This window comes from Mytilinidion resinicola (assembly GCF_010093595.1).
Source record: "Mytilinidion resinicola strain CBS 304.34 unplaced genomic scaffold BDZ99scaffold_9, whole genome shotgun sequence".
Taxonomy (NCBI): Eukaryota; Fungi; Ascomycota; class Dothideomycetes; order Mytilinidiales; family Mytilinidiaceae; genus Mytilinidion; species Mytilinidion resinicola.
Window position 1 is genome coordinate 1317771 of NW_022985445.1, and position 26814 is coordinate 1344584.

The 26814-nt window shown below is 53.9% G+C and overlaps 11 protein-coding genes across 11 annotated transcripts; 7 read left to right on the top strand and 4 right to left on the bottom strand.

Annotated features, from left to right (window-relative positions):
- Nucleotides 1–485: 485 nt before the first annotated feature.
- BDZ99DRAFT_570907 (uncharacterized protein) lies at nt 486–1806 on the bottom strand (the record flags this gene model as incomplete). The annotated part of the gene is made up of 2 exons (XM_033728043.1): nt 486–1420; nt 1577–1806. The coding sequence occupies 2 exons, from the start codon at nt 1804–1806 to the stop codon at nt 610–612; spliced, it is 1041 nt and encodes a 346-aa protein (XP_033577283.1). The 3' UTR covers nt 486–609.
- Nucleotides 1807–2750: 944 nt separating this feature from the next.
- BDZ99DRAFT_570908 (aldehyde dehydrogenase) lies at nt 2751–4764 on the top strand (the record flags this gene model as incomplete). Its single annotated transcript, XM_033728044.1, has 5 exons — nt 2751–2930; nt 2978–3171; nt 3222–3461; nt 3515–3521; nt 3592–4764. 5 exons carry the CDS (start codon nt 2751–2753, stop codon nt 4762–4764), a joined length of 1794 nt encoding a protein of 597 aa, XP_033577284.1.
- On the bottom strand, nt 4698–6626 carry BDZ99DRAFT_462901 (NAD(P)-binding protein). Its single transcript, XM_033719952.1, has 4 exons — nt 6582–6626; nt 6279–6400; nt 5442–5981; nt 4698–5389 (listed from the first exon to the last, which is right to left on the bottom strand). Exons 2-4 carry the CDS (start codon nt 6344–6346, stop codon nt 5149–5151), a joined length of 849 nt encoding a protein of 282 aa, XP_033577285.1. The 5' UTR covers nt 6347–6400; nt 6582–6626; the 3' UTR covers nt 4698–5148.
- Nucleotides 6627–7245: 619 nt separating this feature from the next.
- BDZ99DRAFT_462903 (glutamine synthetase/guanido kinase) lies at nt 7246–9145 on the top strand. The gene is made up of 5 exons (XM_033719953.1): nt 7246–7777; nt 7884–8140; nt 8190–8242; nt 8292–8981; nt 9033–9145. The coding sequence occupies exons 1-5, from the start codon at nt 7348–7350 to the stop codon at nt 9061–9063; spliced, it is 1461 nt and encodes a 486-aa protein (XP_033577286.1). The 5' UTR covers nt 7246–7347; the 3' UTR covers nt 9064–9145.
- A 301-nt stretch (nt 9146–9446) lies between these two features.
- Nucleotides 9447–10813, top strand: BDZ99DRAFT_462904 (dienelactone hydrolase family protein-like protein). The gene is made up of 5 exons (XM_033719954.1): nt 9447–9609; nt 9672–9749; nt 9894–10228; nt 10283–10506; nt 10565–10813. Exons 1-5 carry the CDS (start codon nt 9579–9581, stop codon nt 10647–10649), a joined length of 753 nt encoding a protein of 250 aa, XP_033577287.1. The 5' UTR covers nt 9447–9578; the 3' UTR covers nt 10650–10813.
- Nucleotides 10814–11306: 493 nt separating this feature from the next.
- On the top strand, nt 11307–13054 carry BDZ99DRAFT_387757 (mannan endo-1,6-alpha-mannosidase; the record flags this gene model as incomplete). The annotated part of the gene is made up of 6 exons (XM_033715538.1): nt 11307–11406; nt 11464–11600; nt 11663–11782; nt 11838–12275; nt 12330–12341; nt 12410–13054. 6 exons carry the CDS (start codon nt 11307–11309, stop codon nt 13052–13054), a joined length of 1452 nt encoding a protein of 483 aa, XP_033577288.1.
- Nucleotides 13055–15082: 2028 nt separating this feature from the next.
- BDZ99DRAFT_570913 (TRP-domain-containing protein) lies at nt 15083–18487 on the top strand (the record flags this gene model as incomplete). Its single annotated transcript, XM_033728045.1, has 4 exons — nt 15083–15377; nt 15429–15504; nt 15556–15638; nt 15686–18487. The coding sequence occupies 4 exons, from the start codon at nt 15083–15085 to the stop codon at nt 18052–18054; spliced, it is 2823 nt and encodes a 940-aa protein (XP_033577289.1). The 3' UTR covers nt 18055–18487.
- Nucleotides 18488–19478: 991 nt separating this feature from the next.
- On the top strand, nt 19479–20150 carry BDZ99DRAFT_462906 (uncharacterized protein). Its single transcript, XM_033719955.1, has 2 exons — nt 19479–19512; nt 19575–20150. The coding sequence occupies exons 1-2, from the start codon at nt 19492–19494 to the stop codon at nt 19761–19763; spliced, it is 210 nt and encodes a 69-aa protein (XP_033577290.1). The 5' UTR covers nt 19479–19491; the 3' UTR covers nt 19764–20150.
- A 907-nt stretch (nt 20151–21057) lies between these two features.
- BDZ99DRAFT_309474 (uncharacterized protein) lies at nt 21058–21717 on the top strand. Its single transcript, XM_033714252.1, has one exon. The coding sequence runs from the start codon at nt 21329–21331 to the stop codon at nt 21671–21673; it is 345 nt and encodes a 114-aa protein (XP_033577291.1). The 5' UTR covers nt 21058–21328; the 3' UTR covers nt 21674–21717.
- A 539-nt stretch (nt 21718–22256) lies between these two features.
- On the bottom strand, nt 22257–22931 carry BDZ99DRAFT_563235 (uncharacterized protein; the record flags this gene model as incomplete). Its single annotated transcript, XM_033727362.1, has 2 exons — nt 22639–22931; nt 22257–22583 (listed from the first exon to the last, which is right to left on the bottom strand). The coding sequence occupies exons 1-2, from the start codon at nt 22783–22785 to the stop codon at nt 22257–22259; spliced, it is 474 nt and encodes a 157-aa protein (XP_033577292.1). The 5' UTR covers nt 22786–22931.
- Nucleotides 22932–24463: 1532 nt separating this feature from the next.
- Nucleotides 24464–26475, bottom strand: BDZ99DRAFT_462909 (IZH family channel protein). The gene is made up of 2 exons (XM_033719956.1): nt 26035–26475; nt 24464–25979 (listed from the first exon to the last, which is right to left on the bottom strand). The coding sequence occupies exons 1-2, from the start codon at nt 26218–26220 to the stop codon at nt 24657–24659; spliced, it is 1509 nt and encodes a 502-aa protein (XP_033577293.1). The 5' UTR covers nt 26221–26475; the 3' UTR covers nt 24464–24656.
- Between the last annotated feature and the right edge of the window lie 339 nt (nt 26476–26814).

The window sequence follows — 26814 nt, forward strand, 5'->3', positions numbered from 1 at the left end:
TCCTACTCCCTCAGTTGGACGCTCCGCGACGCCGCCGGTACAGAACTCAGTAATGACAATGGCACTCCTATCGCAGCCACGCCCGGCCCACGCTGGGACGTCGACTTTTTTGTCTACGGGGAAAAAGGCAATATCAACACGACTGGCCTAAACCTGGTGTATATGGTCGATGGCGTTAATGACACCTACAGATGCCGCCCTCAATGGACTACTGGGACCGACAGCGAAACTGACCCGGGTCCGAACAACACTGCTATTTGTGGAAGGAGTCAGGCTGATTTTGGCCGTCAGACTCCGACAGTGGTGGGTTGGAACCATACCGAAGGCGGCTATGTGAGGGATATTTCGGGTTGGTTTGAGGGATTTGCGTAGGAGCGTGAGATGGGTGGCTTTTTGTTCAGTCACGAGGGTAGATCTAATCATCCTGTTTCAAAGTTTCAGCAACAATGTGACCTGGGTATAAAAACAATCAAGTTTAATTGATGGCGGATTTGATATAGCCACCGCTGTTCTCAATTTCGTTCCACCCCAAAGCGACTTACTCATCGTCCGACTCCAATGCAGAAGCGCTAAACCATCCACTTGGCACTTGCTGTATCTAGCAATCACTCATTCCGTTTGCGACTCACGCCTCCGCAGATACACAGTCGTCCCTCCAAAGTGCTCGCTGCCCGGGAAGGCGAAGCTCGTACACCCCTCAATCATAGCCTGTACTCGCTTCGAGCAAGGGTCTGTCGTGTACGGCGAGACAGGCACCTTTGACCCACCAAAATCGATAAATTCGCGCTTCTCGAAGTCCGTTTCATCAGCATGGATCGTGTCGCAGATGAGTGCAGCAGGCCACTGGACGTCGGCGACGATCTGGCGTACGGGGATGTCTGGGCTGAGAGACATGACGAGCGTGCTTGGCGTGATTGCGAGGAAGCCTTGAGGGTCTTCGACGACGTTGATGTCTAGGGCGGTTAGGATGCGCTTGTCGATGTCTGTGTAGCCTGGGTCTTGGACCCATACCGGGACAGCTTCGCCGGCGTCGCCTTTGGGGAGAATCTCGCGGAGGGTTTGGATGCACGCGTGCTGGGCGTGCGAGGCATTATCGTTGTGGCGTTGGAGGTTGCCCAGAGCGAAGCAGACGATGCGGTTGACAGGGGCGGTATCACAGAGTGCTGCAGCCAGCTTTCTTTTGAGAACTGTGCAGGCGTCGCTTTCGAGCCATTGTAAGCTTGCCGCTTGGTGTGCAGCGTGTACCTCCTCGAAGCTGCTAGTGCCCTGGAAGAAGCTGCAGGAGGCTACGCTGATGGGAACCTTCGGGGGCCAGTCTATTTTGGCTTCGGGGTCTACGGTGTTGCCGTCGCCGTTATACCAGGGAGGAGTGTCGTCAGCGAGGGCCTGATAGCTTTTGTATGAAATGGATGGAGTGTAGCTGAGACACATGTGGTTAGCACAGCTCGAAGAATGCATTTAATATGCCTAAACGCGTTCGAGATCCAGTAAATTATTGTAGGATTTGAAAGGCATCGAAGCGCTTCAAACAACCATAGACAGCTGCATACACTTGAAAGAAAAGAGGTTGACTCACGGTCCGTATCCCTCTCTTTCATGATGATTGGGCTTCCAGTGCTGCTCGACTTTGTACTCATGCGGTTTCCCGTTGATGTCGTTGATGACGAGCTTGCCTCCTTCTCCAGATGTCCACACACGATCAACATATTCTAGAAGAGCCCGAGAGAAGATTGGTGAGCCACTCTCTAACCTTTCCAGATTCGCCTTGGCAGAGCTTAACGACCTTAAAGGGATGCTCTCTCCCATTATGGGTAGATCTGTGAGTAGCTGTTCCAAGGCCCGAAAGGGCGAAGTTTAATGGCGCTTTATTGTTCTCGCCCACTTGGGTTTATCGTGTGAGGTTCGGAAGAGGCTTAGGGTGTATCCCTTGTCGAGCCTGTAAATTGACGCAGTCCGTTCACAACGTAAGGGTAAAGTGGCTTCACCGGTGAAAAAATCGAAAGTTGAAAGGGCGAATCGAATGTCTACCTAAGCAGGACGGTAGAAGTTTGAGTGCTGAAGGATGGAGAAGGCACCCCAGATTCACCATGCGACATATATTGAAAGTGAAAGTGGAAGTGAAAGGAAAAGAGTAGATTCCTGCCGGCTGAAATCAGGGCAGACATAAAGCTAGAAAGCCTGGGGAAAAGAAAGGTCACAGAGAATGTGAGTTGCCCATCGTATGCGCCACGTTGCCGCAGATGGCGATACTTAAGGATGATCCCGGAAAAGCGCGCTGGATAAGCGGCGCCCAACTACCACGGCGCCTACTTAGGGCTTCTCACAGGTACCCTTCTCTAAAGAGCCACGGAGTTAGGACGAGAGGGCTAAAGCAGGACAAGTCTAGGGAGAGCATGTCAACAGGCCTTTTGTGTGATGGGATGGGCGCGAAGGAGTGAATTCCTCCGGGATCTCTGACTCGCCCGCGCTTGGGTGACAACGATCAGAACTTTAAATGGCACCATTTGAGGGGCCACATCGAGCTTGCAGATTTCTCGATAGAGTTCGTGTACATTCTATACGGGATTTCAGTATTGTACTGAAGCACCCCAAACAGTGGTAGACCAGACACATTTTGTGGAGGCCAGGAGGCACAAGACAAGCTCTCTGAAAAAGCGGGTCCGTGCAAACACACCAAACTCAGGAACAACCTGTCGTGCTACCGAAATAAACCTCACCTCTATCCGCCGTCCTATATGCGCCTGGTGGCCATGGATCAATTGCAAGGCCTAGAGCTGTATGTCGCCGGCATAGTCAGTATCTCTGCGCTGCTTCTCGTATTATATTTCGTTCGCACCGATCTAGAAGTGCCCGTTCCTTACCAGGTCTCTCCCCCGGAGGAGTGTAGTCCGCAATGGAAGGGAGAAATCCTTGAGAACCCCTCCTTGAAGGTACCTTACCTTACCTATAAATCTACCTGTGATACTGATTACCCTAGGTTCCCAACTCGTCTGCAATTCAGTGCTACTGCCCTGCTACGGGCGCCTCCTTAGGACAGGTTATACCCTCCACACCTACCGACATCGACGGCGCCATTGCGCAAGCCAGAGAGGCCCATATCGAATGGGCCAAGACTACATTCTCGCAGCGGAGGAGGGTCCTCAAGACTATGCTCAAGTGCGTTGCTCAGAGGTGCCGTTCCGTGGCCAACACGGGGAATAATGTCTAGACGTGTGATATAGGTTCGTACTAGAGAATCAAAACACCATTGCACATGTCGCTTGCCTGGATTCCGGAAAGACTAGGATCGATGCCAGCTTTGGCGAAATTCTCATCACCGCGGAAAAGCTGAAATGGACTATTGATCATGGGGAGAACGCGTTGAAGCCTGAACGACGGCCGACCAACTTCTTGATGAAGTACAAGGTCAATGAAGTCACGTGGGAGCCATTAGGCGTTGTGGCAGCTTGCGTCAGCTGGAAGTAAGCTCGAATACCATCAATATACCCTCTGAAGTAATCTAACTATCTCCTAGCTATCCGGTATGGTCTCACCATTTCTCTTCCCACCCAAAATCAGAAAACACGGACCTCACTAATAGCTTAACCACAGTTCCACAACCTAATCGGCCCCATAATCTCCTCCATCTTCGCCGGCAATGGCATCATCGTGAAAGGCTCCGAAGCCACCGCCTGGTCCAGCACCTACTTCACCTCAATCGCCAAGGCCGCCCTCCACGCCTGCGGCCACTCCCCCGCCCTCATCCAATCCATCTCCTGCTGGCCCTCCGTCGCCGACCACCTAACCTCCCACCCCGGCATCGCCCACCTCACCTTCATCGGCTCGCGCCCCGTTGCCCACGCCGTCTGCGCCTCCGCCGCGAGAAGCCTAACCCCCCTCTGCGTCGAGCTCGGCGGCAAAGACGCCGCCATCATCCTCGACGACGTCCCAGACTCCGACTTCCGCCGCGTCGCCAGCATCCTCCTGCGCGGCGCCTTCCAGTCCGCGGGCCAGAACTGCATCGGCATCGAGCGCGTCGTCGCGCTCCCCCGCGTCTACGCCAAGCTCGTCGACCACCTCACGCCCCTAATCCGCGCGCTCCGCCCCGGCTCCGCCCTCGATGCTGGCCTCGACACCCTCGTCGACGTCGGCGCCTCGATCTCCGAGGCGGGTTTCGGCCGGCTAGAGGAACTGATCCAAGACGCGGTGGCGAGCGGCGCGAGGCTGCTCGCTGGCGGGTCGCGGTATACGCACCCGGAGTATCCGCGCGGGCACTACTTTACGCCTACGCTGCTAGTCGACGTGACGCCCTCGATGCGGATCGCGCGGACGGAGCTGTTCGCGCCGGTGTTCCTGCTCATGCGCGCGAATTCAGTGACGGATGCGATTGCGATTGCGAACGGGACCGAGTACGGGCTCGGAGCTTCTGTGTTCGGGAAGAGCACGAGCGATCTGGATCGCGTGGCGCGCGAGGTGCAGGCGGGCATGGTGAGTGTGAACGATTTTGGCGTCTACTACGCGGTGCAGCTGCCGTTTGGCGGGGTGAAGGGGAGCGGGTATGGGCGGTTTGCGGGGGAAGAGGGGTTGCGGAGTGTGTGTAGCACGAAGGCGATATGTCGGGATCGGTGGCCCGCTTTGGTGAAGACGGCGATCCCGCCGCCGTTGGAGCTCCCTTTTAAGGGAGCAGAACAGAGGGCGTGGGAGATGGCGAGTGGAGTTGTGAAGCTGGGGTATGGAGATCTGAGGATGAAAGTCAGGGGGTTGAGGGGCATTCTTGGGATATGAGGATGCGATGGTAGTGGTGGATCGTATGATGCGTTGGACGGTTGCATGAGGCATGGCTGCGTTGGGAGGTCGTTGCAGATGGAGAATTAGATATCTATATTACACATAACCATGAACTCCAGAATCGCCATGGAGCAAGCAAGCAATTGCAGTGCAGTGCATCTCGTGAATAAAGCAAAGAGTCTAGCCTGGACTGCTTCTAAGTCATGTGACTAGGAAAAGACTCGGTCTAGTGAAGGTAACCGTTTCGTATCGGATCCGTCCGTTTGTTCGTTCGTTCGCAGCCATGACGCCAAACCGGTTCAAATTAGTATCTCGTTGAGACCTCGTCCGAAGACAGTGAAAGCCGCAGTCGGAAAGTGACTGATGAGCGACGATCGCGGCTTAGTGGGCGTTGTTCGGAGGAGGCTCGGTCGGAGCGCCTTCAGGGGTGATGTAGCATCGGGTCATGCCTCCGTCGACGACGAAGTCGGTGCCGTTGACGAAGCTGCTCTCGTCGCTGGCAAGAAAGAGAACGGCCTGGGCTTGCTCAATGGCTTCGCCGAAGCGGCCGGTTGGGAAGTGAACTGTGCGGCGCGCGCGCTTGGCTTCGTCGTCGCCGAGCCAGTCTTGGAGGAGGGGAGTGCTGGGAGGGTCAGATTCAATGTCGTAGGGATGGAAGCTAAGGGGACACTCACTTCAGTGGTGCTGGGCAGAGCGCATTGAAGCGAAAGCCTTCACGGGCATGGCAGATAGCCAACTCTCGGGTCAAAGCCAACACAGCTCCTTTGCTAGCTGTGTATGCTAGCTGCGGAGTAGCACTACCGACGAGCGCAACAACAGATGCAGTGTTGATGATGCTGCCCTTCTTCTTGTTGAACTTTCGCAAGCTGAGAATGGCGTGCTTGCTGCCGTACCACACGCCCTTGACGTTGATGGCCTGGGTGAGGTCCCAGATCCCGTCGGGCGTGTCGATGGCATCCGCGTCGTCGGCATGCATAATTCCGGCGTTGTTGTACATAACGTCGACGCCACCCCAGGAGTCCACGCGGGCTACCATGGCTTCGACCTGGGCCTCCTTGGACACGTCACAGATGATGGTGTCGATCTTCTCGGCCTGTGGAACAAGCTCACGCAGCCGGGCAGAGGATCTGTCGAGTGCGGACTGGGAAATGTCCGCCATGAGGACGCGGGCGCCTTCGCGGGCGAAGAGAATGCATGTCTCCAGGCCGATACCGCTGTTATGTGGTTAGTCATATGAATTTATAGAAGCTGAGAGAACCAAAAAGTTATGCGACATAAAGTAAAGCTCCCTCCACACTCTCTAGAGAGATAGACATAGACAAAGACGTGTAACATGCTGGAGGAATCAACGACCAAAACTGAACCACAAATCGTTGATTTTGCGAGAAGTGACGTTGGCTCAGAAAAGCAAAACGGGTCAGATAGAGCGAAACTTGGAGAAAACGGCCCAAAAATTTCAGGTGATGCTATCCAAAACGTTCCCAGCCAAATGATAGTAGTGAAATGCCTACCCAGCTGCTCCGGTGACGATGCAGTTTTTGCCGCCAAGCCGGCCACGAGCGAAGACTTCACTGCCCATGTCGAATATTGACAGTAGCAGAAGGTGGAAGACGTGTAAAGTGGACTCGTTGCTCTGCAAATGAACTCGAATCAGACGATATGCACAGAAGAGACGAAAAGACGCAAAGTTTTGTGGTTCCAGCGAAATGAAATTATGACACACGCCGAAGAGACAGTCATATGACGAGGCCGCCACCCACGACCACTGCAGCACGGCAACGCGAAGTTTGAAGCAGTGAACAAAGAGTACTTACGGAGCTGTTATCGCGAGGAGACAATGAAAGATTGGTGAAGGAGAAGCAGCAGAGGAGAGGGCAGCGTCAAAGAAAAGAGAAGTGATGCTACGGGCAGAGTCGGTGAAAGGGCCCGATTTCGGCCACTGGAGTGCGCGATTGATTGCTGTTAGATAAGAGCCACAATTTTGCCATGGTGACTGGCCCACCCTGCGATGGCACAGGCAGTTCCTTCCGGTGGCTTCCCACCGCACTCCAATGGCCGCCTGCAGTGCCTGACGAGATGTGTGCTGCTTGGTGGACTTCTGAGCCCGCTGAGGGGCGCGACCCGTGGGGCATGCTGTCATGCATCGTGATCGCTGGGCGAAGAAGATGCGACGTGCTCTATCACGGACCCCCGTCGTGAGCCAGCAGAAGGACACTGCTCAGAGCGGGATATGGGCGCAAGGGAGGACGTCGCCGTTTATGTAGCACAGTAACGCGCCGAGCCATAGCTCCGATGGAGAGGGCAAACAACGGGATAGACTCCGCGCTGCTGCCCACCCCACGCCCTTATCCCGCCCCCGGCCCTTATCCCGCCCCCATTCGCTGAAGCTCTCCAGCGTGCATCGCCAGCTCCACCCCGCCAGCTGCGTGCCGTCGGTGGCTTCCATGCCCAGAAGCCTGCCTTATCCCGCCCCTTGAGCTCTAGTTGCCCTTAATCCGACCTCGTGTGATCTTCTTCGCCCTCCTCCAGCACCCTTCACCACCTCAATTCCTTCGTAGAACTATCGCCCAGACCCCCACCATGGCCGACGAAACCCCCGACGTCGCCATTGAGACCCTCCCCGAGCTTCTAAAGGATGACACCGCTGTCAAGGTGGCCGGCGTCGACGTCGATGGCATACTGCGCGGGAAGCTAATGGCGAAGAAGAAGTTCCTGTCCATTGTCAAGGACGGCTTCGGATTCTGCTCCGTCGTCTTCGGCTGGGACATGCACGACCAGACCTACTTCAAGGAGCTTGGGATCAGCAACAAGGAGAATGGATACAGAGACATCATCGCCGTGCCAGACCTCACCTCGTTCCGCAGGATACCGTGGGAGAACAACGTCCCCTTCTTCCTCGTCAGCTTCTTCGACCCCGATACCCACACATCGCTGAGTGCGTGTCCGCGTTCTATCTTGAAGCGCACCGTGGACAAGTTGGCTGATAAGGGCCTGGGTGCTATGGCTGGAGGTGAGCTGCAGTGTACGGGCGGAGCTCCTGCGTCAAATCGCTCGGAGTCTTGTGCTGGCTGATTGCGATTGCGTTTCGAGGAGCTAATCGTGCCTCCTCTACTCAGCTGAATACGAATTCTTCCAATTCAGGGCCCCTGAGAACCCTGGGGCCACCGAGCGAAATTCCTCCTCTACCGCTACCTTCCTCCGAGATAATCCTGTCAATTCGCTCCCATCGCTCACCGAGGGCATGTTTGGATACAGCATAACGAGGCCTGTGCATAACCAAGACTACTTCTATAGCATATTTGATACCTGCAAGAAGTTTAGGTGTGGCATTGAAGGATGGCATACGGAGAGCGGGCCGGGTGTGTTTGAGGCCGTAAGTCATGCATTGGTAGTTGGATGGTCGAGAACTGACCCAAGACTAGGCCCTCGAATTTGGTGAAATTACACAAATGGCCGATAAGGCGTCGCTCTTCAAGTGAGTACAACATAACTTCAACAGTGCTGAAATTGCTGACCGCATCTAGGTTGGTGGTCAAGTCAATAGGTAGCAAACATGGCATAACACCATGCTTCATGGCAAAACCTCGCGCCGGACTCCCAGGGAACTCAGGTCACATGCACGTCTCCATCGTAGATAAGGAGGGCAAGAACCTCTTCTTCCGCGAGAAAGAAGATACTGAAAACAAGTGGCAAGACCTCCGATATCTATCGGATATGGGACGGCACTTCCTCGCAGGACTCATTGATGGCTTGGCTGATATCATGCCAATTCTTGCACCAAATATCAACTCCTACAAGCGGCTGGTGGAGAACTTCTGGGCGCCAGTGACAGTCTCATGGGGTTTGGAACATCGTGCTGCCTCTATTAGGCTTATCAGCCCGCCTACGTCTAGCCCGAAAGCAACTAGGTTTGAGGTCAGAGTCCCTGGAGCCGATACTAACCCGCACTTTGTACTCGCTGCCATTCTCGCGCTTGGCTGGAGAGGCATCGAGAAGAAGTTGGAGATCTCTGTGCCCCCTCTCGGGAAAGGAGAGGAGGTTGGAGGTGTCCAGGACAGGGGTGTACGATTGGCGAAGTCGCTGAAAGAAGCCACAGAAACCTTCATGAGGCCGGAGAGTGTAGCACGAGAAGTGTTTGGGGATGAGTTTGTGGATCATTATGGAGGGACGAGGGAGCACGAGATCAGGCTTTTCGATGAAGCTGTCACGGATTGGTAAGTTTGATGACCCCCTTCTTACACGTGTTGAGCACTAATGTGTTATAGGGAGGTCCGTCGCTACATCGAAGTGGTTTAAAGGCAGGAATTTCCTAAGTTCTTGGGAACACGGAAGGTTGATGTTTGGATGCTTGAAATGACTGTGATCTAACTGTACGATCGACCCAAAGAAAGATAGACGCAAATGAGGCTACGATAGGAATATGTATTATTATATCCTAGAGCGATTCGATTTAACATGTGTTGAGCCCCATTTTTCTCAGATTTCCGCCGAGCGATCGTAGAGAATCTTCAGTTACCTTTGTGCCTTCCTACGGAAAACCTCCAGCAAGTTTTGGGGACCGATCACTATCAACATGCAGTGAGTGGATCTTATTGTTTGAAGATGTATGACGTAATCTTGACGCGCCCCGCCATTCTCGTGACTTTACCGGCCGTAGTGGGGCGAGATGCTAAGTCCGAACAGTCCATCACGTCAAGACCATGAATTGCTTCTCCAAGCACCTCACTCGAAGACTCCCATTTCCAATCTCTACGAGATCAATCTATCTCAATTCCAGAAAACCATATCTCTATTCACGGAGAGTAGCGACCATGTCCACAGAATCTACCCAATCCAAAGCTTGTCAGTACACCGCGAGATGGTATCATGAGCTCGAAGATAAATACTAATCAATTCAACCCCAGGCTGCTCCCTACCCGCCATCGTGTCCAAGGGATACGAGCCGAAGGGCAAATACATCACCGTCGATGGCATGAAAACATGTACATCCCCCAGTCCCCCAATCCAACGTCATATCACCCAATACAGCCCTGAAAGCAATACACAACGCCTTCAATCCACTCCTCTTACAGCTCTACCCTTTTATCCCACCTTTCTACTACATAAAACTGATTTCTTGCCCGTAGATGCCACTGGCCCGTCCACGGCCAAACGCGCCATCCTCATCATCTACGACATCTTTGGCTTCTTTCCACAGACCCTACAGGGCGCCGACATCCTCGCCCACAGCGACAACGAGCACCCCTACCAAGTATTCATCCCCGACTTCTTCGATGGCGAGCCCGCCGACATCAGCTGGTATCCTCCGGACAATGAGGAGAAAGGAAAGCTGCTAGGTGACTTCTTCAGCACCAAAGCCGCGCCACCGAAGACGCTGCCTAGAGTCCAGAAAGTAGTGGAGGAGCTGAGCGGGAAGGGGATTCAGAGTTGGGGCATTTTGGGGTTTTGCTGGGGTGGGAAGGTGAGTTGGGTTTGTAGGAGAATGGGGAAAGGATCGGGCTAATGGGTGATACAGATCGTGAATCTCTCCTCGTTGGAGAGTACGCCGTTCAAGGCTGCGGTGGCGGCGCATCCGGCTATGGTTGCGGCGGATGACGCGCCTGGGATTACGATTCCGTATGCTATGCTGCCTAGTGGGGACGAGAGCAAGGAGGACGTTGAGAAGTGGGAGAAGGGGCTCAAGGTGCCCCATCTAGTCGAGTGGTTCCCGGATCAAATCCACGGATTCATGGCGGCTCGGTGAGTGGATGTCTCATAGCCACTTGATGTCCATCTGCTAACGTTTGTGGATCTATAGCTCCAACCTTGAGGATCCAAAGGTTAAGTCGCAATACGAACGTGGTTACCAGACTACGCTGGACTTCTTCCACAAGTACGTGTGAGTGTAGGTATGGCTTGCCGGTTTAAAGATGAGAGTCAAAGGGTGGTGGAATGCATGACTCTAGGCTAAAGCTATCATGTTAGATCCAGGTGATCGCCCGGTAGGTCTTCTAGTAGCTAGGGCTGTTTTAGTGCAATAACGAAGCGGATTTTGTTGACTGCGGGACCATTATCAATAGTGGCATTTTGTGAATGCGATCTCGCGGGATCTTGATCCTTCGAGGCTGAGTGCGGGACCGTTTGGGAAGGTAAGCGGATAATATATTCAAGGTAAGCGAATGCCGTCTCTACCAGCCTATAAATGAAAGTGCTCAGTATCACAAAACTCTGTTTTAGTAAACTATAGTAAAGAGGCCCGCAATTTTGTTTTAGAATTGACGTTATTTTGGGACGTGCCACTCCAGGTTTTCCCGTCGAGGAATTCATCAAAATATGAAGCACGCTAGTCAATGTTGAATTGATCTGGAATCAGTTTTGCATGGTCGTACCCACCCACCGCCGGGAGGTGAGGTACGTGGCCCGGCTCCTACCTCAGAGCGTTCCAAGGTTCTCTTCGTTTGACCACGTGCAACGCGACCGACCTTATTCCCACTGTCACCAGCTTCGACCTCACCTCCACTGTTCGCCATTCGGCACCCACGCTCGTTCAACGCTCCATAATGTTTCGCTTTTTCTCGCCAAAGAACATCTTCCTATCACTTTCTATTCTGCTTCTCTATGGGGCTGTACTCGGCCTTGATTTGGATGTCCATGATCCAGGTAAGGACGAACTTCCGACACTGCGGAAAGCAAAGTTTATTCACTCACCCTTCGCAGGAAGCATCAAACAGGCAGCGAAAACAGTAGCCGACGAGTTGCTTACGAGGTGGTACCATGGCACGGAGCGTGGACAGATAGTTGGTATCTTACCTAACCCATACTACTGGTGGGAAGCGGGTGGGATGTGGGGAACGGTGCGTACAGCTTCGCCAAAGCCTTACAGCATGCCGAGAGCCTGTGTTGATAAGGGCAATAGCTTATCGAGTATGCGTACTACACTGGAGATACTGACTACAACGAACTCATCGCCGACGCAATGCTTGCGCAGGTTGGGCCGAATTTGGACTACATGCCGCCAAATCAGACTAAGTCAGAGGTAGGGCGTCGCACCAGCTTGAGGCTCTAAAGGCACTCTCAACTCACTCATCTAGGGCAACGATGATCAAGCGTTCTGGGCGTTTGCAGCCTTGACAGCGGCTGAGCTGAAATTCCCCGATCCGCCGGAACCGCAACCGCAATGGCTAGCATTGGCTCAAGCAGTTTTCAATGAGCAGACAAGCAACCGATGGGATACGGACAACTGCGGCGGGGGGCTGCGCTGGCAGATCTACAACTTCAACCAGGGATGGACGTACAAGAATCTGATATCGAACGGGGGTCTGTTCCTGATGTCTGCCCGCCTGGCGCGCTTCACGAAGAACCAGAACTACGTTGATTGGGCTAACAAGGTGTACGATTGGCTTGGAACCACGGGGATATATGTTGATTATCATGCCTATGACGGATCCGATATCAGCAAACAGTGCAAGGACGCGGATCATCATGAGTGGTCCTATAATAATGGCGTGATGCTGGCTGGGTCTGCATATGTGAGTAGTCTGCCAATGTTGGGGTTTGCCATTCCATGAACTAACTTGCATCAGATGTATAACCATGTACGCCGTAACCGTCATACCAAGCCCTCTTCCCTCATATCTCCCATCACCTACTAACAACGATCCAGACAGGCGATCCCATCTGGCACGACCGCGTCCACGGTCTTCTCAATGTCACCCTCGCCCATTTCTTCCCCACGGATCCTAAATTCGGCAACGGTACAATCATGTCAGAATATGACTGCGAGGTCATGAACATCATAGACCCGAAGAACCTACCCTGCAACAACGACCAGCGTTCCTTCAAAGCCTACTCCACCCGTTGGCTCGCTGTGACGACTCAGCTCGTGCCCGACACGCGCGACCTCATTCTGCCTAAGCTCCGCACGACCGCCCAAGCCGCCGCGGCGCAGTGCTCGGGTGAGCCGACGGGCTCAACATGTAGCCAATATTGGTTTGCTCCTAAATTCGATGCCACAAACGGTCCTGGGGAACAGATGAGTGCGCTGAGCGTCATCAGCGGGCTGCTAATCGAGTTGGACTCGACGCCACCACCAGTGAGCACGGATGATGGCGGGACAAGCAAGGGGAATCCGGATGCTGGAGAGGGGAACTCAGACGAGAAGAAGATTAATGCCAATACGGGCCCGATTACGACTTCGGACAAGGCAGGTGCGTGGTTCTTGACTATGTTTTTCGCGCTGGCGTTCTCGTGCTTAGGGTTGTGGCTTTGCAACGACAGGACAGATACGGATGGATGGTCGACGCTTTGAAGCTGGCGATGGTGCTTTTGGATTCCTAGGCGCCGGCGATGGTAACGGCTGAGGGAGCAAGCGGGTTATGCTAATAGGTCTTAGGGCGCAGTCTGGGGGAAAAGGACTAAATAATTACACTTTTGTCGTCTTTACAACCTTTGTATGTTGAAGGTATAAAGGGGGGGCGGCGATCACAAACAGACGTATCAGAGATCAAGTGGAAAACCAAGTTTTGCCTCTTTCATGGGACATAGCCCCTATTTTTCTCGATGCCTACGTACATAGTACATCCCCTTTGCACGTCACGTGCATAGTGACGACGGTCCGTCTTAACACACATAAGAATACGGACTAACCCTATCTTGTTGGGCAACAAAGCCGGTTCATTTGCTGTACGCTGTGAAAGGTAGTGAGAAAAGGAGCAGGGTCGCACCCTAATTTTGGAAGTGATGTCAATCCAATAGCGTGTGTACCACCTACACACCCAAGGATCTACACATGCGCAATCGTCTTGTGAATAGTTAGGTACGATGTCGGCCTATTTCGCAACACAAACACATCTTGCAAGTGGACCAAGCTATTTCTAGAGTTCTCTTACCTGGCACCTGGGCTGGACGTTGGGCATTCCACGGGACGAATCGTGGGACCAAGGGACCATGAAGGAATGTGGTGGCTGGCACGCGATCTGCAAGCTGCATGCAGAAGCGCCTCTCCCGGGATCACGAGCTGTGGAGGCGGCTAGACGAGCGATGATGCATGGTTAGCTGGGTGCTGGGCTCTCGGCTCGCCCTCGAAGTGGCTCTTGTTTGAGGCCATGAACCGTGGATGTGAAGCGTCGGAGCGCTGGCCGGAAGGCGGAGAAAATAGACGTTGCTGATGAAACGCGCGTCTGGGGAGAGCAATTGGCTAGCGGCGATCTGACTCAATGCAGCCGAAACTGCAGCCCGCTTCCGGCGCGTTTGTGCGACGTAGGAGGTGGTGCTCGTGGGCTGCGTTTCGACACGCAGGGCGGCTCGAGGAGGGTCGCACGGCCGAGCTTTGCGGGACGCGTAATGTCAGACTGCGAGCGTCTGTGAATCCCCCCGGTTCTTGCGGATTGGTAGACGGTGGAAGGAGTGCCATGGCCAGTCCAGTGGTGTGGTGGAGGGGGACTATTCACGGCCAGCGCTTCACCGACTCCAGTGCGATGGGCCGCAAGGTGTTTGATCTGGGCCGGTGGGTTTCTGGATGGGGGCACATGCTCGATGACGCTGGGCTAGTCCCTTGGCTTCCTGCCAAGGCTATCACCATTTCCCGTGCAGCCCTGAAGCATCAGGAGGAAACAGTCGCTGTCAGCAGCTCCAGCGCGCGACAACGCACCCGAAGGAGCTGCTGTGCGGAGTAAGCTGGTGGTCCGTTAAATAAACATACGAGCCGTGTCTTGAGCCCCGGCCGCCACGCAATCTGAATTGATCTCTTGCGCCGCGTGGCCAATCGCGCCGTCGCTCGAGCTGTTCTCTTGGTGCTGGCTCGGACGGGACGGGGCTAGCGCGTCGCTGAGCAGGGAAGTTGCGAGCTGTCCGTGGCTTCCGCCGGACAATCCCAGAGAACAATCGGGTGCAACCACCACGCTCGCTGCTGCTGCCATTCACCCTCCAACTCCATCACCTCAGCCCTGACGCTCTCCCGCAATCCCTCGATCGCTGGCCATGTTGGAATCGACCGCTGCATCTCGTCCCTAGGAGCTCCGAGAGCTGCGACCGCCCAGGACCCGTCCCCTTCGTCCTCCGCGACTACGAATCATCGATATCGTCACCACGACCCTCGCTCAATTGACACCACCAGCCCCTCACTTGCCTCTACAGAACTTCACGAGAGTATCTCGCCTTTCGCTGAGCCAGTGCTGTGCCCAGCCATTTCGTTGGCCGTCTTGGCACATAAATTCGGAGGCTGGAAGACCGCTCTCACCATACCGCGAACAGACGCCGCACCCCTCCCGGCCACCCCGGCCCCTACACATAAATCTCCCCGCCCGACGCCCTGGTTGGGGGTCACAACATAGTCCTAATGGCATTTTCGGTATCCTCGCGGGCGGCGTTCTTGCTTCTGGTCGCGCTTCTTTCTTTGTTCCAGATTTCTCTTGCTTCGGACGACCAATATGTCCAGGCCGTGGATGCCAGTGGCAACACCATATACCTCAAGGACAATCGCAAGCCCTCACTCTACACCGGCAACTTTGGAGATTGCTTGGGCAGCAGCAATATCAATGTCACCCGCTTCGATGCTGCGTACTACAAGGATAACATGACGGTGCTGTTCCATCTGGAAGGAAACACGGCTCTGAAGAACGAATCTATCATGAGTACGGATGCTCCTCTCCCAGATTGCAGAACCACAGGCTGATTGCATACAGTGTACATTGGTGTGTTCGCATATGGCGAATCTCGATTTGATCTTACCTTCAACCCCTGCAATGCCAACATCGAGAGGTACGAATTTTCACTCTAGCACTTCACGTGTGTATTGACTAATGTGTGCAGTCTATGCCCCATGGAAGCTGGCACCACAATTGAAGCAGGCGGCATTATCCCTGTCTCTCAGAGTGATGTTGCTGGTATTCCAGGTAAGCCTTTCTGCCCTGTGGAGCTGTAACCGTCTAACATCCCCCAGCTATTGCACTCACGATCCCAGACTTCGAAGGAGAGGCCATCCTACGCCTCTTCGCCAACTCTACGCAAACTGAAATCGGCTGCTTCTCTGCTGTCGTTACGAATGGAGCTACTTTCGCCCAGCCTGAATCCGTGGGCTCAGTTCTCGGGATATTCACTATCATTGCAATCATCGCGTCGTTTGCTACAGCCGCCTATGGAGACAATATCCCCGTGATGCGGAAGCACTACGCTCACTCTATGTCCGTCCTGGTTGTATTCGCCGTCTTCCACCATATCTTCTTCACTGGAGCTCTGTCCATGAACTGGCCAAGCGTCCTGGTCGCCTTTTGGAGCAACTATGCCTGGACCGGAGGCATGATCTACACTGAGTCAATGCAGAATTCTATCAACAGGTTCATCGGATCCAACAGGGGCAACACAAGTCATGTCGGTGCTGCTGGGAGTGGTGTACTGAACGAGGACCTAGGAGGTGGATATGATATCCACCAAATCTACAAACGCATGACTCCTACTCACAAGGGGCCTTTGAATATACCTGGTCTCATGCGTCGTAGCAAGTTCAACCTCGTCGCTCGATACTTGGAAGAGTCGCTATCAAAGAGGGAGCTGGCCAATAGTTCCGACGGATTCAACTATTATGGCAATCCTGTGAAGCCTGGCCTACCTCTTCCTGGAAACTTTTCTGGATTTGCTGGAACTCTTGGAGAAGAGAGCATCCCTGCATCGAATGCCTTCATGACTGGATTCCTCTGGTTCCTCATTCTCATTGCCATCGTTGCTGCTTCCGTTGCTGGTTTCAAGTGGATACTCGAAGGCCTGAGCATGATCAAACTGATCAAGAAAGACCGCTTATCATTCTTCAGAGCGCACTGGCTAGGCTACACAGCTTTCGCTGTCCTGAGGACCCTATTCATCGGATTTTTCATGATGATCTTCTTGACCCTCTTCCAGTTCACCTATGCGGGATCCGGTGGTGTCATTGGAGTCGCAGCTATCGTGTTTATCATCATGTTTGTGGGCATGTTCGGTGTCGCTGGGTATGCCTGCTTTTACCGGATCAAGTTCGGGAAATACCAGTCCGAGCCAGACCGAATCAACGTGGAGAGAAGTAAAGTGCTGAAAATCATCCCGTGGTATCGATTCACCAGGGCCAGTGAGCATCTCAACGACGAGGAAAAGGTCTATGCTGGATCAATTCCTTGGTACAAGGTATCACCGTCTACCGGAGAGGCTACGGACTCAATCCACGATGACGAGGCATACACCAAGAAGTTCGGATGGCTTGCCTCCCGCTTCCGCCGAACTCGTTGGTGGTTCTTCGCTGTCTGGTTGGTATACGAGTTTGTCCGAGCTTGTTTCTACGCTGGAGCCTCTGGACACCCGATGACTCAAGTCTTTGGCCTTCTTGTGGTCGAATTCATCGCTTTTGTTGCCATAATTCTCCTGCGACCCTTCGAAGGACAACGCCTGAACGCAATCGTGGTTTATGCCTTGGGCTTCAGCAAAGTCGCCACGGTTGCGCTTTCTGCGGCTTTCGACATTCGATTCAACCTCGCTCGAATCCCGACAACTGCCATCGGCATTGTCATTATTGTCATTCAAGCGATTCTCACGATCATCCTCTTAGTCGCTATTGTGATTGGTGCAATTTCTAGCTATTTCTCGGTCACGCGGAATCGCGAAGAAATCAAGCCGAAGAAGTGGATGCCGCTGCGAGAAAGATACTTCAAGCACCTCGATCGGACAGTGTTAGATGTACCACCACCTCCACGACCACCAACGCCTATTCCGGAAGAACCAAAGGGTCCCTACTTCAGTGTCAAATCCATCAAGAGGGTTCCAAAAATTGAAGATGAAGACAAGGATTTCCTCGCAGAAATAGGCGGGGATCCGAATGAGTCGTACATCTCGCTGGCTACCATGGGCAGGATAGAAGAAGGTGCCGAGGTCCCACCACTTACTCGAACCAGCCGGGCCGGCAGTGTTCGAAGCCATGCTTCTTTCACAAGTCTTCCCTACGGAGCGCGTGTTCATCGCGCCAGCTGGAGTTCTCGCGACTTCAACGACTGGCACAACGAACGAAGGCGTACTGCCAACTCGACTGCTCCACTGGTGCCCGAAGGCGAGTCTTCTCGCCGCGCTAGTGGAAATATCGGGTCGTACGCACGCTTTGCCAACAGCCGTGAAAGCATCGCACGAGGCAGTCCTCTTTCGAGCCCAGAAGACAACGATGTCATTAGCCCGATGGGTAGACCGAGAAGCCGGGCGCCGACTTCGACACCTGCGTCTCCGTATCGTCCACCGCTAAAGACATTGATCAGCGAGAATGAGGTTCCTGGTTTGCCGTCGCAAGCTCATCCAGAATAAATGGTTCTCGACCTAGAGAGGATTATGACGCAATTACGAAGTCACGACCGAGTCACGACCGAGTCACGAAAGCCGCAGTTGGCGGATCGGGGTACAGAGAGCTAGTATCATTACACCTTCGCATTGCACAATCATTGATGGTTTGGGTAACACTAATTTTGGAGTTTTGCGGAGTTGGATTCAAAAGCCTTTTGGTAAACAGCATCAGATCGACTGCATTAAGGAGGGATAGCTGTACAGTGGAGGATGAGTTCGATGGACATTCCCATTCTCTCATGGGATCACTCTTTCCCTTTTTTCATGCATTAGACGCATATGGCCCTATCAGGGGTATCAATCGGCGTTTGGATTGGGGGGCATGTCAACAACTTCTGGAGGATGAACGAGCATTGGGAACAGGATATCTTTAGGTTGATATAGGATGTAATGGTGGATAGCAGCTTGGAATGGATCGAATTGAGGCAGGTTGGGTACTGCAAGCTGGAGGCTAGATATAGGAATGAAACACCAATTACCAGCTACCCAATGAGCAACGAACAGATGGATTGCATTGATTGTGCATATGACTGCTAACCGCCGGTTCCGTCGAGACCGGTTCCACTTTCCGCAGTGCATTGGGGCATTATCAAAATCCGATGGCTGGGAATAATGCCATTTCGAAAACCTGATGACGGCCTAGCCACGACTCGTGTCACCCAGCCCAGCCCCCAATGTGCCCACAAAACTCCGGGGAAGGAATGAAGCCACACCGACGTCATTACGCAAACTTACCCGGTTGCGCGAAAACCGAGGCGATCCCTGGGAGGTGTGGCAGCCAGACTTGCGGGCCAACTCCGAAAACGGCATCCTTTTTGGGGCCAGTTCCGGTCAGTCCACCAGTAAAAGCTTTTCGGCGCTCCATCCGGCAGTGCGTTCCATGGGCTCCAAGGGTCCAGGTTCGATCTCGCGATGCTCCAGCCACAGTTGGCGCTGTCAGCGGCAGCGATCGGCGAGCGGCATGTGGCGCATGACGGCAGCGCGCAGGATGATGCCTGCACGACCAACGCCTTTTCTGCCGGATGCGGAGGTAGCGCGCCGATCGCTGCCGCTCTGGGCACACGCGAGGTGAGGTTAAGTGACGTGGGGCGTGTCAGCAGGTTTTTTCCGCGGTGCCAGGCGAACCAAGAGCTCGGATCTGTGTATGGGTTTTCTAGTGAAGATCGGGTGATAAGGCAGGAGGAGTGGAGGTGAGGGAGGAGCGATGACGTTTTGGTGAGCGGAAGTGGTGGCGCGCCGTTTGTTTATAAAGAATGCGTGGGCCGGCAGGCCTGCCTCGTACACAGCACAAACTTTCGACACAGCTTCATCAAAGAACCTGCATCGAACCAATTCAACTTCACCGCATACCACTACCACAACTACTCTTCCTACTTCACTAAACAACCAACAACCGCAAAAATGGGTGCCGTCGTCTCTTGCGTATGTCCTCTCCGCAATTGCATCTTGCACGTTACCCCGATAAAAGCTAACAAAGAACACAGTTCCAAACTATCCTCGGCACGATCGGCAATGTCATCATGACAATTGTGCGAGCCATCGGCGCCGTCATCATGGCCATCGTCAACGGCATCGTCGCCCTCTTCGACATCATCATCTCGTGCCTCACCTGCGGCAAGGCGGGCGGCAGGAGAAACAGGATGAAAACGTCCCATCACACCAGTAGGGTCTAGTCCGAGCTAGACACTGGTGCGTGGGCGCTTTGAGCTAGCAGCGTTGTTGACAAGAAGCTCAAGAGCATCACACGGTCATCGCCATCTAAAGAACCCCGACGCTGCTGCCGACTACGAGAACGACCAACGACTTCACGGTCCGATCATTCATGCACTTTCTTCACGCCGGCGACAGCGACAACGATTATGGCTACGACTTCGACCTTCTGCTTGACAATCGACGACCGGCAATTTGCTACTCGCTGCACCTCCTTTCGATTGACTCTCTATACCCTTTTCCTTTTCTTGGCTTCTCTGCCACTTGCATTCTCAGACAGGCTTGATGGGGGCCGGACGGGCGGCTTATCAGCGTGGACGGGATTGTCACGGACGAAGCGATAGATACCTAATACCCCTCTCTTAATCAATTCATGATATTCACGGACTGCATTTTTCTTGACTTGTTTGATTTCAAATGGCTAGCATGAAACTGTTAGCACGTGACTGTTAGAAAGCTTTCTGTTCCGAAGCTCGAGGCCTCCAGCTACCCCTCGCGCCTGTCTCTCACTCACACTCTTGGCCCATAACGCTTCATCCACACGGCCTCTCTCCATCTTCGTGTGATGGGACCATCGTCTTAATACCTACAAGCTGACGTCGAACGAATCGCCAATCTCAATCGAACACTCACCTCACAGCGTCGTCCATCTAGCGCTCTAGATCTAAACCCGCCGCTCTTCTTTCAACATTCAAAGAAGAATCCCATTCCCCACACCCTCCCTAATCCCGCCTCACCGCCGCAGACCCAACAAATGGAACACCAAGTACTTTCCAGCGTCTTCCAGGCCTCGTTGAGATCCGAAAAAACTTCCCTCACAACAGCGCCGCCAACCAACCCCGCCCAGCGTCAGAAAGAAAACATCCCAGACCTCCGCCTTTCGTGGATACGCCATTCGCTGGGCAGGCAGGATTTGCGGGGGAGGTGTCTGGCGAGCACGGGATTTGATCCAGGACGCGCGAACGCTGCTGCGCTAGTACTGTAGCTTGCTTTCTCAATTTCCCGGGAGAGTCGTTGTTTTTCCTTTCTTAGAGAAAAGGGAGAAGAACAAGGCGCAGTGCCCATAAACCCGACCACCTTCTTGCTTCTTCCTCCCCCTTCCCGTGTTCTACCTAGTGTCCTCCCCTGGCATTTCAGCGGGCCCTAGTCCCCGGGTCCCCCTTAAGCCATCGACCTCCCTGCCTCCCGAGTGCCAACTCGCTCAGCATGTGTCGTCCCACGTGCCCCACCCCTCTTGGCATATAAACGCGCAGCTCATGGGATTCTTTTTCGAAGCAGACGTGCGCTGGTGTTGGCGCGGCTGGGCGACTTGAAGTGTTTTGCAGATATCGTGGTTGCGGTGGCTTGAGTGTAAACCTTGAAAGCTCTGGCTGGAGATGGAGTGGTGGCGGTGGGAGGAGGGGGACCAGCACGACGTAGATAGAACCCAGATAGTGGAGAGAGGCGGGCGGTGACTCAACAACCGTCAAAGGCACTATGCAATGGGTGGTGGTGGGGTGGAAGGGGATCAAACCCAGCAAATTTCTCCATGCGCAACTTGTGGCAGGTTCCACAGCGTACGACACTCACCCCTCCTCTCTTTTCGAACATGATCACGGCTTTAGTCGAAAGAAAAAGCCCCTCTAGAGTCGGTAAACGGACTAGAGCAGGATCCAAGTTCCAAGACGAAAAGATTAGAGATACGATAGGGTATATTACTCACTTTCTTTCCGAACGCCAAGGTCCGCAGAAAGGCAAGACAACTAACGAGATCAATGCGAACCAGCCAGCCCCTTTCCCAGATCCGATCCGAATCTCTCCCAAAAAAGAGTACCCTCCCAGTAGACCTACACAAACTCCGCCCTTAGTCAACACCAATGCACCCAACACATGAGGTATATACATAAAATTCCAGAATCATTACCAGCGGTCTTTTCTCTCCTGCTACCAGAACTACAATGAGGTTCAGTGCCGCCCTTGCTCAGCACTCACCTCCGAGAACCCCTGCGGCGGCGCCTGATACCCTGTCTGCATCATCTGGGCGGGCTGCGGCGCCGGCGAGGGGATCGGCGAGGGCTGGTACGGGGCTTCGTGGGCTTGGGTCTGGTAGCCATACTGCTGCTGTGGGGGCGGGGACTGCGATGGATGCGGGTACGCGGACGCGGGGCTTTGGTAGGCCGTCTGCTGCTGGAACTGTTGTTGTTGCGGCGCCGCGTATTGCTGATATTGCTGCTGCTGGTAGTTTGGCGCGTATTCCTGCTCCTGCTGGGGAGCCAGTTGCTGCAGCTGTTGGTTGGTGACAGGGTTGTAGGTCACGCCGTTCATGACGTGCGACTCGCCCTTCTCGACGGCGTGCGGCGACATGGGCGCGCCGGCTGCGCGGTGCTTCTTGAGGCCGATGGCGTGGATGGCGAGGGTGAGGATGAAGAGGAGCCTGGGTGGGTTTGTCAGGTTTGTGTGCGTGCGTGGAAGGGAGATTATGTGGGGAAGACTGACATGTTCAAGGCGGAGAGACCAGCGCAAGCGCTCATCATGTCGAGATAGCCATATGTAGCCACAGCGCGCTTTTCGAGGTCGCGCTTCCGGTAGCAGATTCCGCCGTAGCCGTAGTTCACGCATCCGTTTATCGTGGTCGGGTACTTGAAGGATGTCCTAGTGGCTGCGAGATCGGCCATGGAGGCGAGCCAGAAGATAGCGGCGAGGATGTCGAGCGCGAGGACGGCCCAGTAGTTGTAGGCAGAGTGGAGGGATGCGATTCTCGACGTAGCGACCGAGTATCCTACGATGATGAATGTTCCCAGACTCTATCAAGACGGTATTCAGTTAATGCGCATTGAGAGACGTTTGTAGAGCTCTTACAGTGATAAGAGACAGGATAAACGCTCCGAACGCAACCCAGTAGATTCCATATGCCGACATGCCCAAGATCGCAACAGCTAAGACGACCTGGAGGCCTCGGACAATGATCGTCCATTTGGGAGAGTCCACCACGTGGGAGGCAGTCATGGTGGGATTGGGTATCGGGATTTCAACGAAGGAGGAGTATATTATGGAACAGAATAGAGGACGAAGACAACTAGGTATAGAGACTGGGAAACGTATATGTACTGTACGATACGAATGAACCTACCGGGAGACGTCGGACGTCGCAAAAGCTTTATACAGGCGCCCGATTCAGCCCCTAGAAATGCGGGAACGCCATGTATGAACCTTTGTGCGCCGGCGCAACGCCCAGAACACGAACACGGCCAGCGCTACACCGGCAGAAGTTGGCGATGCTTGGCACAGCGGAGCTATCGATGCAAGGAGCGGCAGAAGTACCCAATAGAAGGCGCCTCGTGAGGCTGCTGCAGTCGCACAGCCTCAACTCCTGTGGCCGAAGCCCGGTTCCAGGGGGTACGGCTGAGCCCGTCGACGCCCAAAGCGGCAAAGACAGCAGAGGGCATGGCCAAGCGAGCCCGAAAGCGTTTAAGCATGCACCGAACTTGCTTGGAGAAGAGGCTGAGGCATAGGGCGCGCTTAATTACTTTCGATTGACCGGTCGTCGGGCTCGGCTGTGGCTGCATGCTTTGAGCGCATGTGTCTCTGCGGTGCACTCATCGTCGGACAGCGAACGCTATTGCTGTAGCACTATTTGGAGGCCCACTCGGCGTGGGGAGGTTGATGATGTGTTCGAGGAACCCTGAAAAGTCCTTGAAGAAGACAGGGGCATTGCTTGGGGTGGTTTGGATCTGGCCCGAACTGGAGCCGTCTCGAAAGCTGTCAATATAACGTAGTGGCTGGGCAGCGTTTGAGTTGAGAAGCCTTCAGCCTTTTCCTCGTCTTCCTTGTCTGGGACGTGCTTGGGGCTTCAGTACCGCTCCCCCGAGTGGTTGAAGCTTTCACCAAGCATATCCAGAGTCCGCAGTGGCATCGAGTGACGTCCCCTGTCCCTGCGTCAAAAGCGTCTCTAGCGCCGGGAGCCTCGCTTGCCCCTGAACTGCTCGAAGGATTGACGCATCTGGTTGTTGGCTGAGCACGAAGTCGGCCTGCCGGAAACGACCTCGGGAGAGTTCAGGGCTTCGGAGAGCATGGCGCGGTGAGCGGAGACGCCGAAAATGCAGCACTGTAATGATGAATACTATGAGAACAAGACGCAGATGCCCATTTCTTTAAGTGTGCGTTTGTTCGGGGCAATTCGGCCTGGAGTGTAAGTGGAGATCCCCCGCATTTCCTCCCTTTCGCAGCGACGAGTTCTCCAGACATCCAACATCTCTCGAGGAAGGACCGCTTATCAATTTGTACGTAACAAAGGGATCTAATCTCTTGGCCTGCTCGAACTAGGTCCACACAAGCTGCTTAGCCTCGCGAAAAACACAGGCGGTACAAAGGTATGGTGGCAGTGCAGATAGTTCATGGCTCCACTATGACGGCAAGTCTTGAAATGCATTCTTTTAAGCCAACCTTTTTCTTGTGGCTATCTGGTATGCTCAGAATCATCTTTCGATTGCTCGCAAAGCTATGTACATTTACGTATGCTTGAGACGTCTACAATGACCGATCAATTACACAGCTATTAACCAGACACGGAAGGAGATCTAAGGAGGTTAGAGAATGCGAGGAACTTTTGAACGAGGAAATCTTGAAGCTGAACTATCTCCTATAGTAAAAGCAGCACAAGATGAAGAAGAACCCATCGGAAGAGAAAAAAATATTTGGGAGCGAGCCCAGCGAGTTTAGGTACGTACTCCCTACCATCCCAAAATGATGCATGCAATCCTGTTACTCATTCAAGTCTCTAATGCGTCTATGTTATTGAAACCCACCCATGCAAAACCCCCGATGCAGCCTTACAATGCCCGTCATCCAATGCGTCAGCCAAAATCATGCAGCCAGCCCTAATAAGCCGAACAAAATACGTTCGCTCTTTCGAAAGCCTGCGTAAAAAGGGTCTGCATAGCCGCATAATGAAACAGAATGCCGCCCAGTACTGCACAATGCCATATGTTGTGGCTACCGCCCACATAATCAAACATTCCTGGGAACCAGCACTCGGGAATCTTGCTGGCGTATAGGATTGCGCCGGTCAAGTAGACGACAATACTCTTGCTGACGGGTGCGTAGAAGGCGAGAGCGACTCCGAGCCCGCGGGACAGGGCGAGCTGGAAGATAGGGATGAAGCCGGTCGTGGCGAGGGTAACATAGAAGAGCACGCGGGCCCATGCCATGTCTTGGCGATTGAAAGTGGGATGCCAGGGGAGAATGACACCGCCGATTCCCAAGGCGGCAGTGGTGAGCATGTAAATCCAGCGTGAGACAGGTTCGCAGTAGAAAGCTGTATACTCAGTCGTCATGATGGATGCGGCCACGAGGAGGGAGATGCCCGTGTAATCAACACAGGCGAAACGCTCGAGGAGAGTTTGATGAGATATGGAGTTCATGGTGTGCCAGATGGTCGAGCAGACCAGGCATTTAGCTGCGGCGAAGAAAAAGACGGCGGCAATAAAGACGTCGGCGTTGGTGGAGTGGGAGAAGTTCACGCTGGTGGGATAGAAGTAGAATGCAATGGAGAGGATGATGACCAGGCCGATTGCATGCGACCAGATGTTGAAGAGTTCGTTGTGTAAGCTGAGGGCGGAGCGTACGCAGTCGAGCTTGCCCTCGTGGAAGCGATAGCCTTTGAGGATGTGTGGGTTTATCCGCCACGGATCGGGGAGGTCTTCGTACTTGATGAGGCCGTGTTCTCTTGCTCGGTCTAGTGCCCGTTCAACGGCATGTTCAATAGTCTCTCTTGCGTGGCGTGCTTTAGTCAGGCCCTCGTCTACGACTCCCTTCGCCTTGCCGAGCCCTGAGTCGACCCGCCTCCAGCCTTCGTCAATGAAGTTGTTGGCAACGGAGCCAATTCCGGCATCACGCATGGCGTACGCTCGTGTCTCAAATTCTCCCAAGAAGGATTCCATTAGCCGTACGCCCTCTTGCACTCTCTGCTCTAGCGTCTCTTTCTTCGTCAGCGCTTCCTTGTAACGCTCTTCCAGCGTATCCACCAGCACATTCGCCCTCCGCCTCCCCGCGTCAATGACACCATCGGATATTTTGGAACACGATTCGCGGACAGCCAGGAGAGTCGAGTATGCGCGTTCAATACCAGCGTCGATATTCAGCTGTCCGTAGGGCTCTAGGAAGTCTAGCCGGCGGCCGAGTTCTGCGAGGAAGCGATCGACCTGAATACGACAATTAGCGACCGCGCAACGCCAATTGACGCATAGGAGCACGTACAATCACCTGCATGTCGTCAGGGTCGACTGTCCATGGGTGTGCATGATCAGTATGGTATGAGGAGTGGCGCCGCTGTTTGTCAGTCTCGCGAGAGAAGGTGCCGTAGTTGGAGCGGTTGGAGCGGTCGGAACGCAAAACGGGCTCCTCGTAGGACTCGGTCATGACTGCGGTAGAATAGCACGCCATGACCGCGATATAAGCAGGGCGTTGGAGACAGATAGCCAGGCACGCGTGACTTATACGTCGTGAGGGGTGTCCGCGTGCGGTGTTCTGCTAATTGAGGCGGCTGCTGAGAGGGAGTGGGTTCGCCGGAAGCGGTGATTGGGCGCAAGCCGCTGCAAGAGGAAGATATGTACAGCGCGACTAAAACGAAAGCGACGTTGGAGCGATAACCGTAAGGACCGGAAGGGAATTCGTAGAGGGAGAGAATGCACACGTGTGTATGAGGGTGAGGTGAGTGGAGGTGAAGAGTGGGACTTGTTGGGCCATGTTCGCCTTCGACAAACGCGGCGGAAGACCGATCGAGACCCTTGCAGACCCTTGCAGACCCTGATGACGACGATCTTGTGCCACTCACGTGAAAGAGCTTTAGAGTGTTAGAAAATAGATAAGCCTACTCATCACCCCCCATTTTGCTGCATATCACCCCCCTAGAATTAGCCTAGCTCCGGCTCGTAATAACTTTGTTCCACTAATTAGGCTGTTGCTTAGGCGATAATATTGTTTAATAACGGGGTTTAATTCACCAAAACAGCACCCGATCTCTCCCCCAGATAAGCC

Coding starts and splice junctions, on each gene's coding strand:
- BDZ99DRAFT_462904 (XM_033719954.1), top strand. CDS start 9,579: ATGTCCACAGAATCTACCCAATCCAAAGCTT. Junction 9,750..9,893: donor CGTCGATGGCATGAAAACAT/GTACATCCCCCA, acceptor TCTTGCCCGTAG/ATGCCACTGGCCCGTCCACG. Junction 10,507..10,564: donor CACGGATTCATGGCGGCTCG/GTGAGTGGATGT, acceptor GTGGATCTATAG/CTCCAACCTTGAGGATCCAA.
- BDZ99DRAFT_462909 (XM_033719956.1), bottom strand. CDS start 26,220: ATGGCGTGCTATTCTACCGCAGTCATGACCGAGTCCTACGAGGAGCCC. Junction 25,980..26,034: donor CTGACGACATGCAGGTGATT/GTACGTGCTCCT, acceptor TGTCGTATTCAG/GTCGATCGCTTCCTCGCAGA.
- BDZ99DRAFT_462901 (XM_033719952.1), bottom strand. CDS start 6,346: ATGGGCAGTGAAGTCTTCGCTCGTGGCCGGCTTGGCGGCAAAAACTGC. Junction 5,982..6,278: donor ATCGTCACCGGAGCAGCTGG/GTAGGCATTTCA, acceptor ACCACATAACAG/CGGTATCGGCCTGGAGACAT. Junction 5,390..5,441: donor CTCTGCCCAGCACCACTGAA/GTGAGTGTCCCC, acceptor TGACCCTCCCAG/CACTCCCCTCCTCCAAGACT.
- BDZ99DRAFT_462906 (XM_033719955.1), top strand. CDS start 19,492: ATGGGTGCCGTCGTCTCTTGC. Junction 19,513..19,574: donor TGGGTGCCGTCGTCTCTTGC/GTATGTCCTCTC, acceptor CAAAGAACACAG/TTCCAAACTATCCTCGGCAC.
- BDZ99DRAFT_309474 (XM_033714252.1), top strand. CDS start 21,329: ATGCGCAACTTGTGGCAGGTTCCACAGCGTACGACACTCACCCCTCCT.
- BDZ99DRAFT_462903 (XM_033719953.1), top strand. CDS start 7,348: ATGGCCGACGAAACCCCCGACGTCGCCATTGAGACCCTCCCCGAGCTT. Junction 8,141..8,189: donor GGCCGGGTGTGTTTGAGGCC/GTAAGTCATGCA, acceptor ACCCAAGACTAG/GCCCTCGAATTTGGTGAAAT. Junction 8,982..9,032: donor GATGAAGCTGTCACGGATTG/GTAAGTTTGATG, acceptor AATGTGTTATAG/GGAGGTCCGTCGCTACATCG.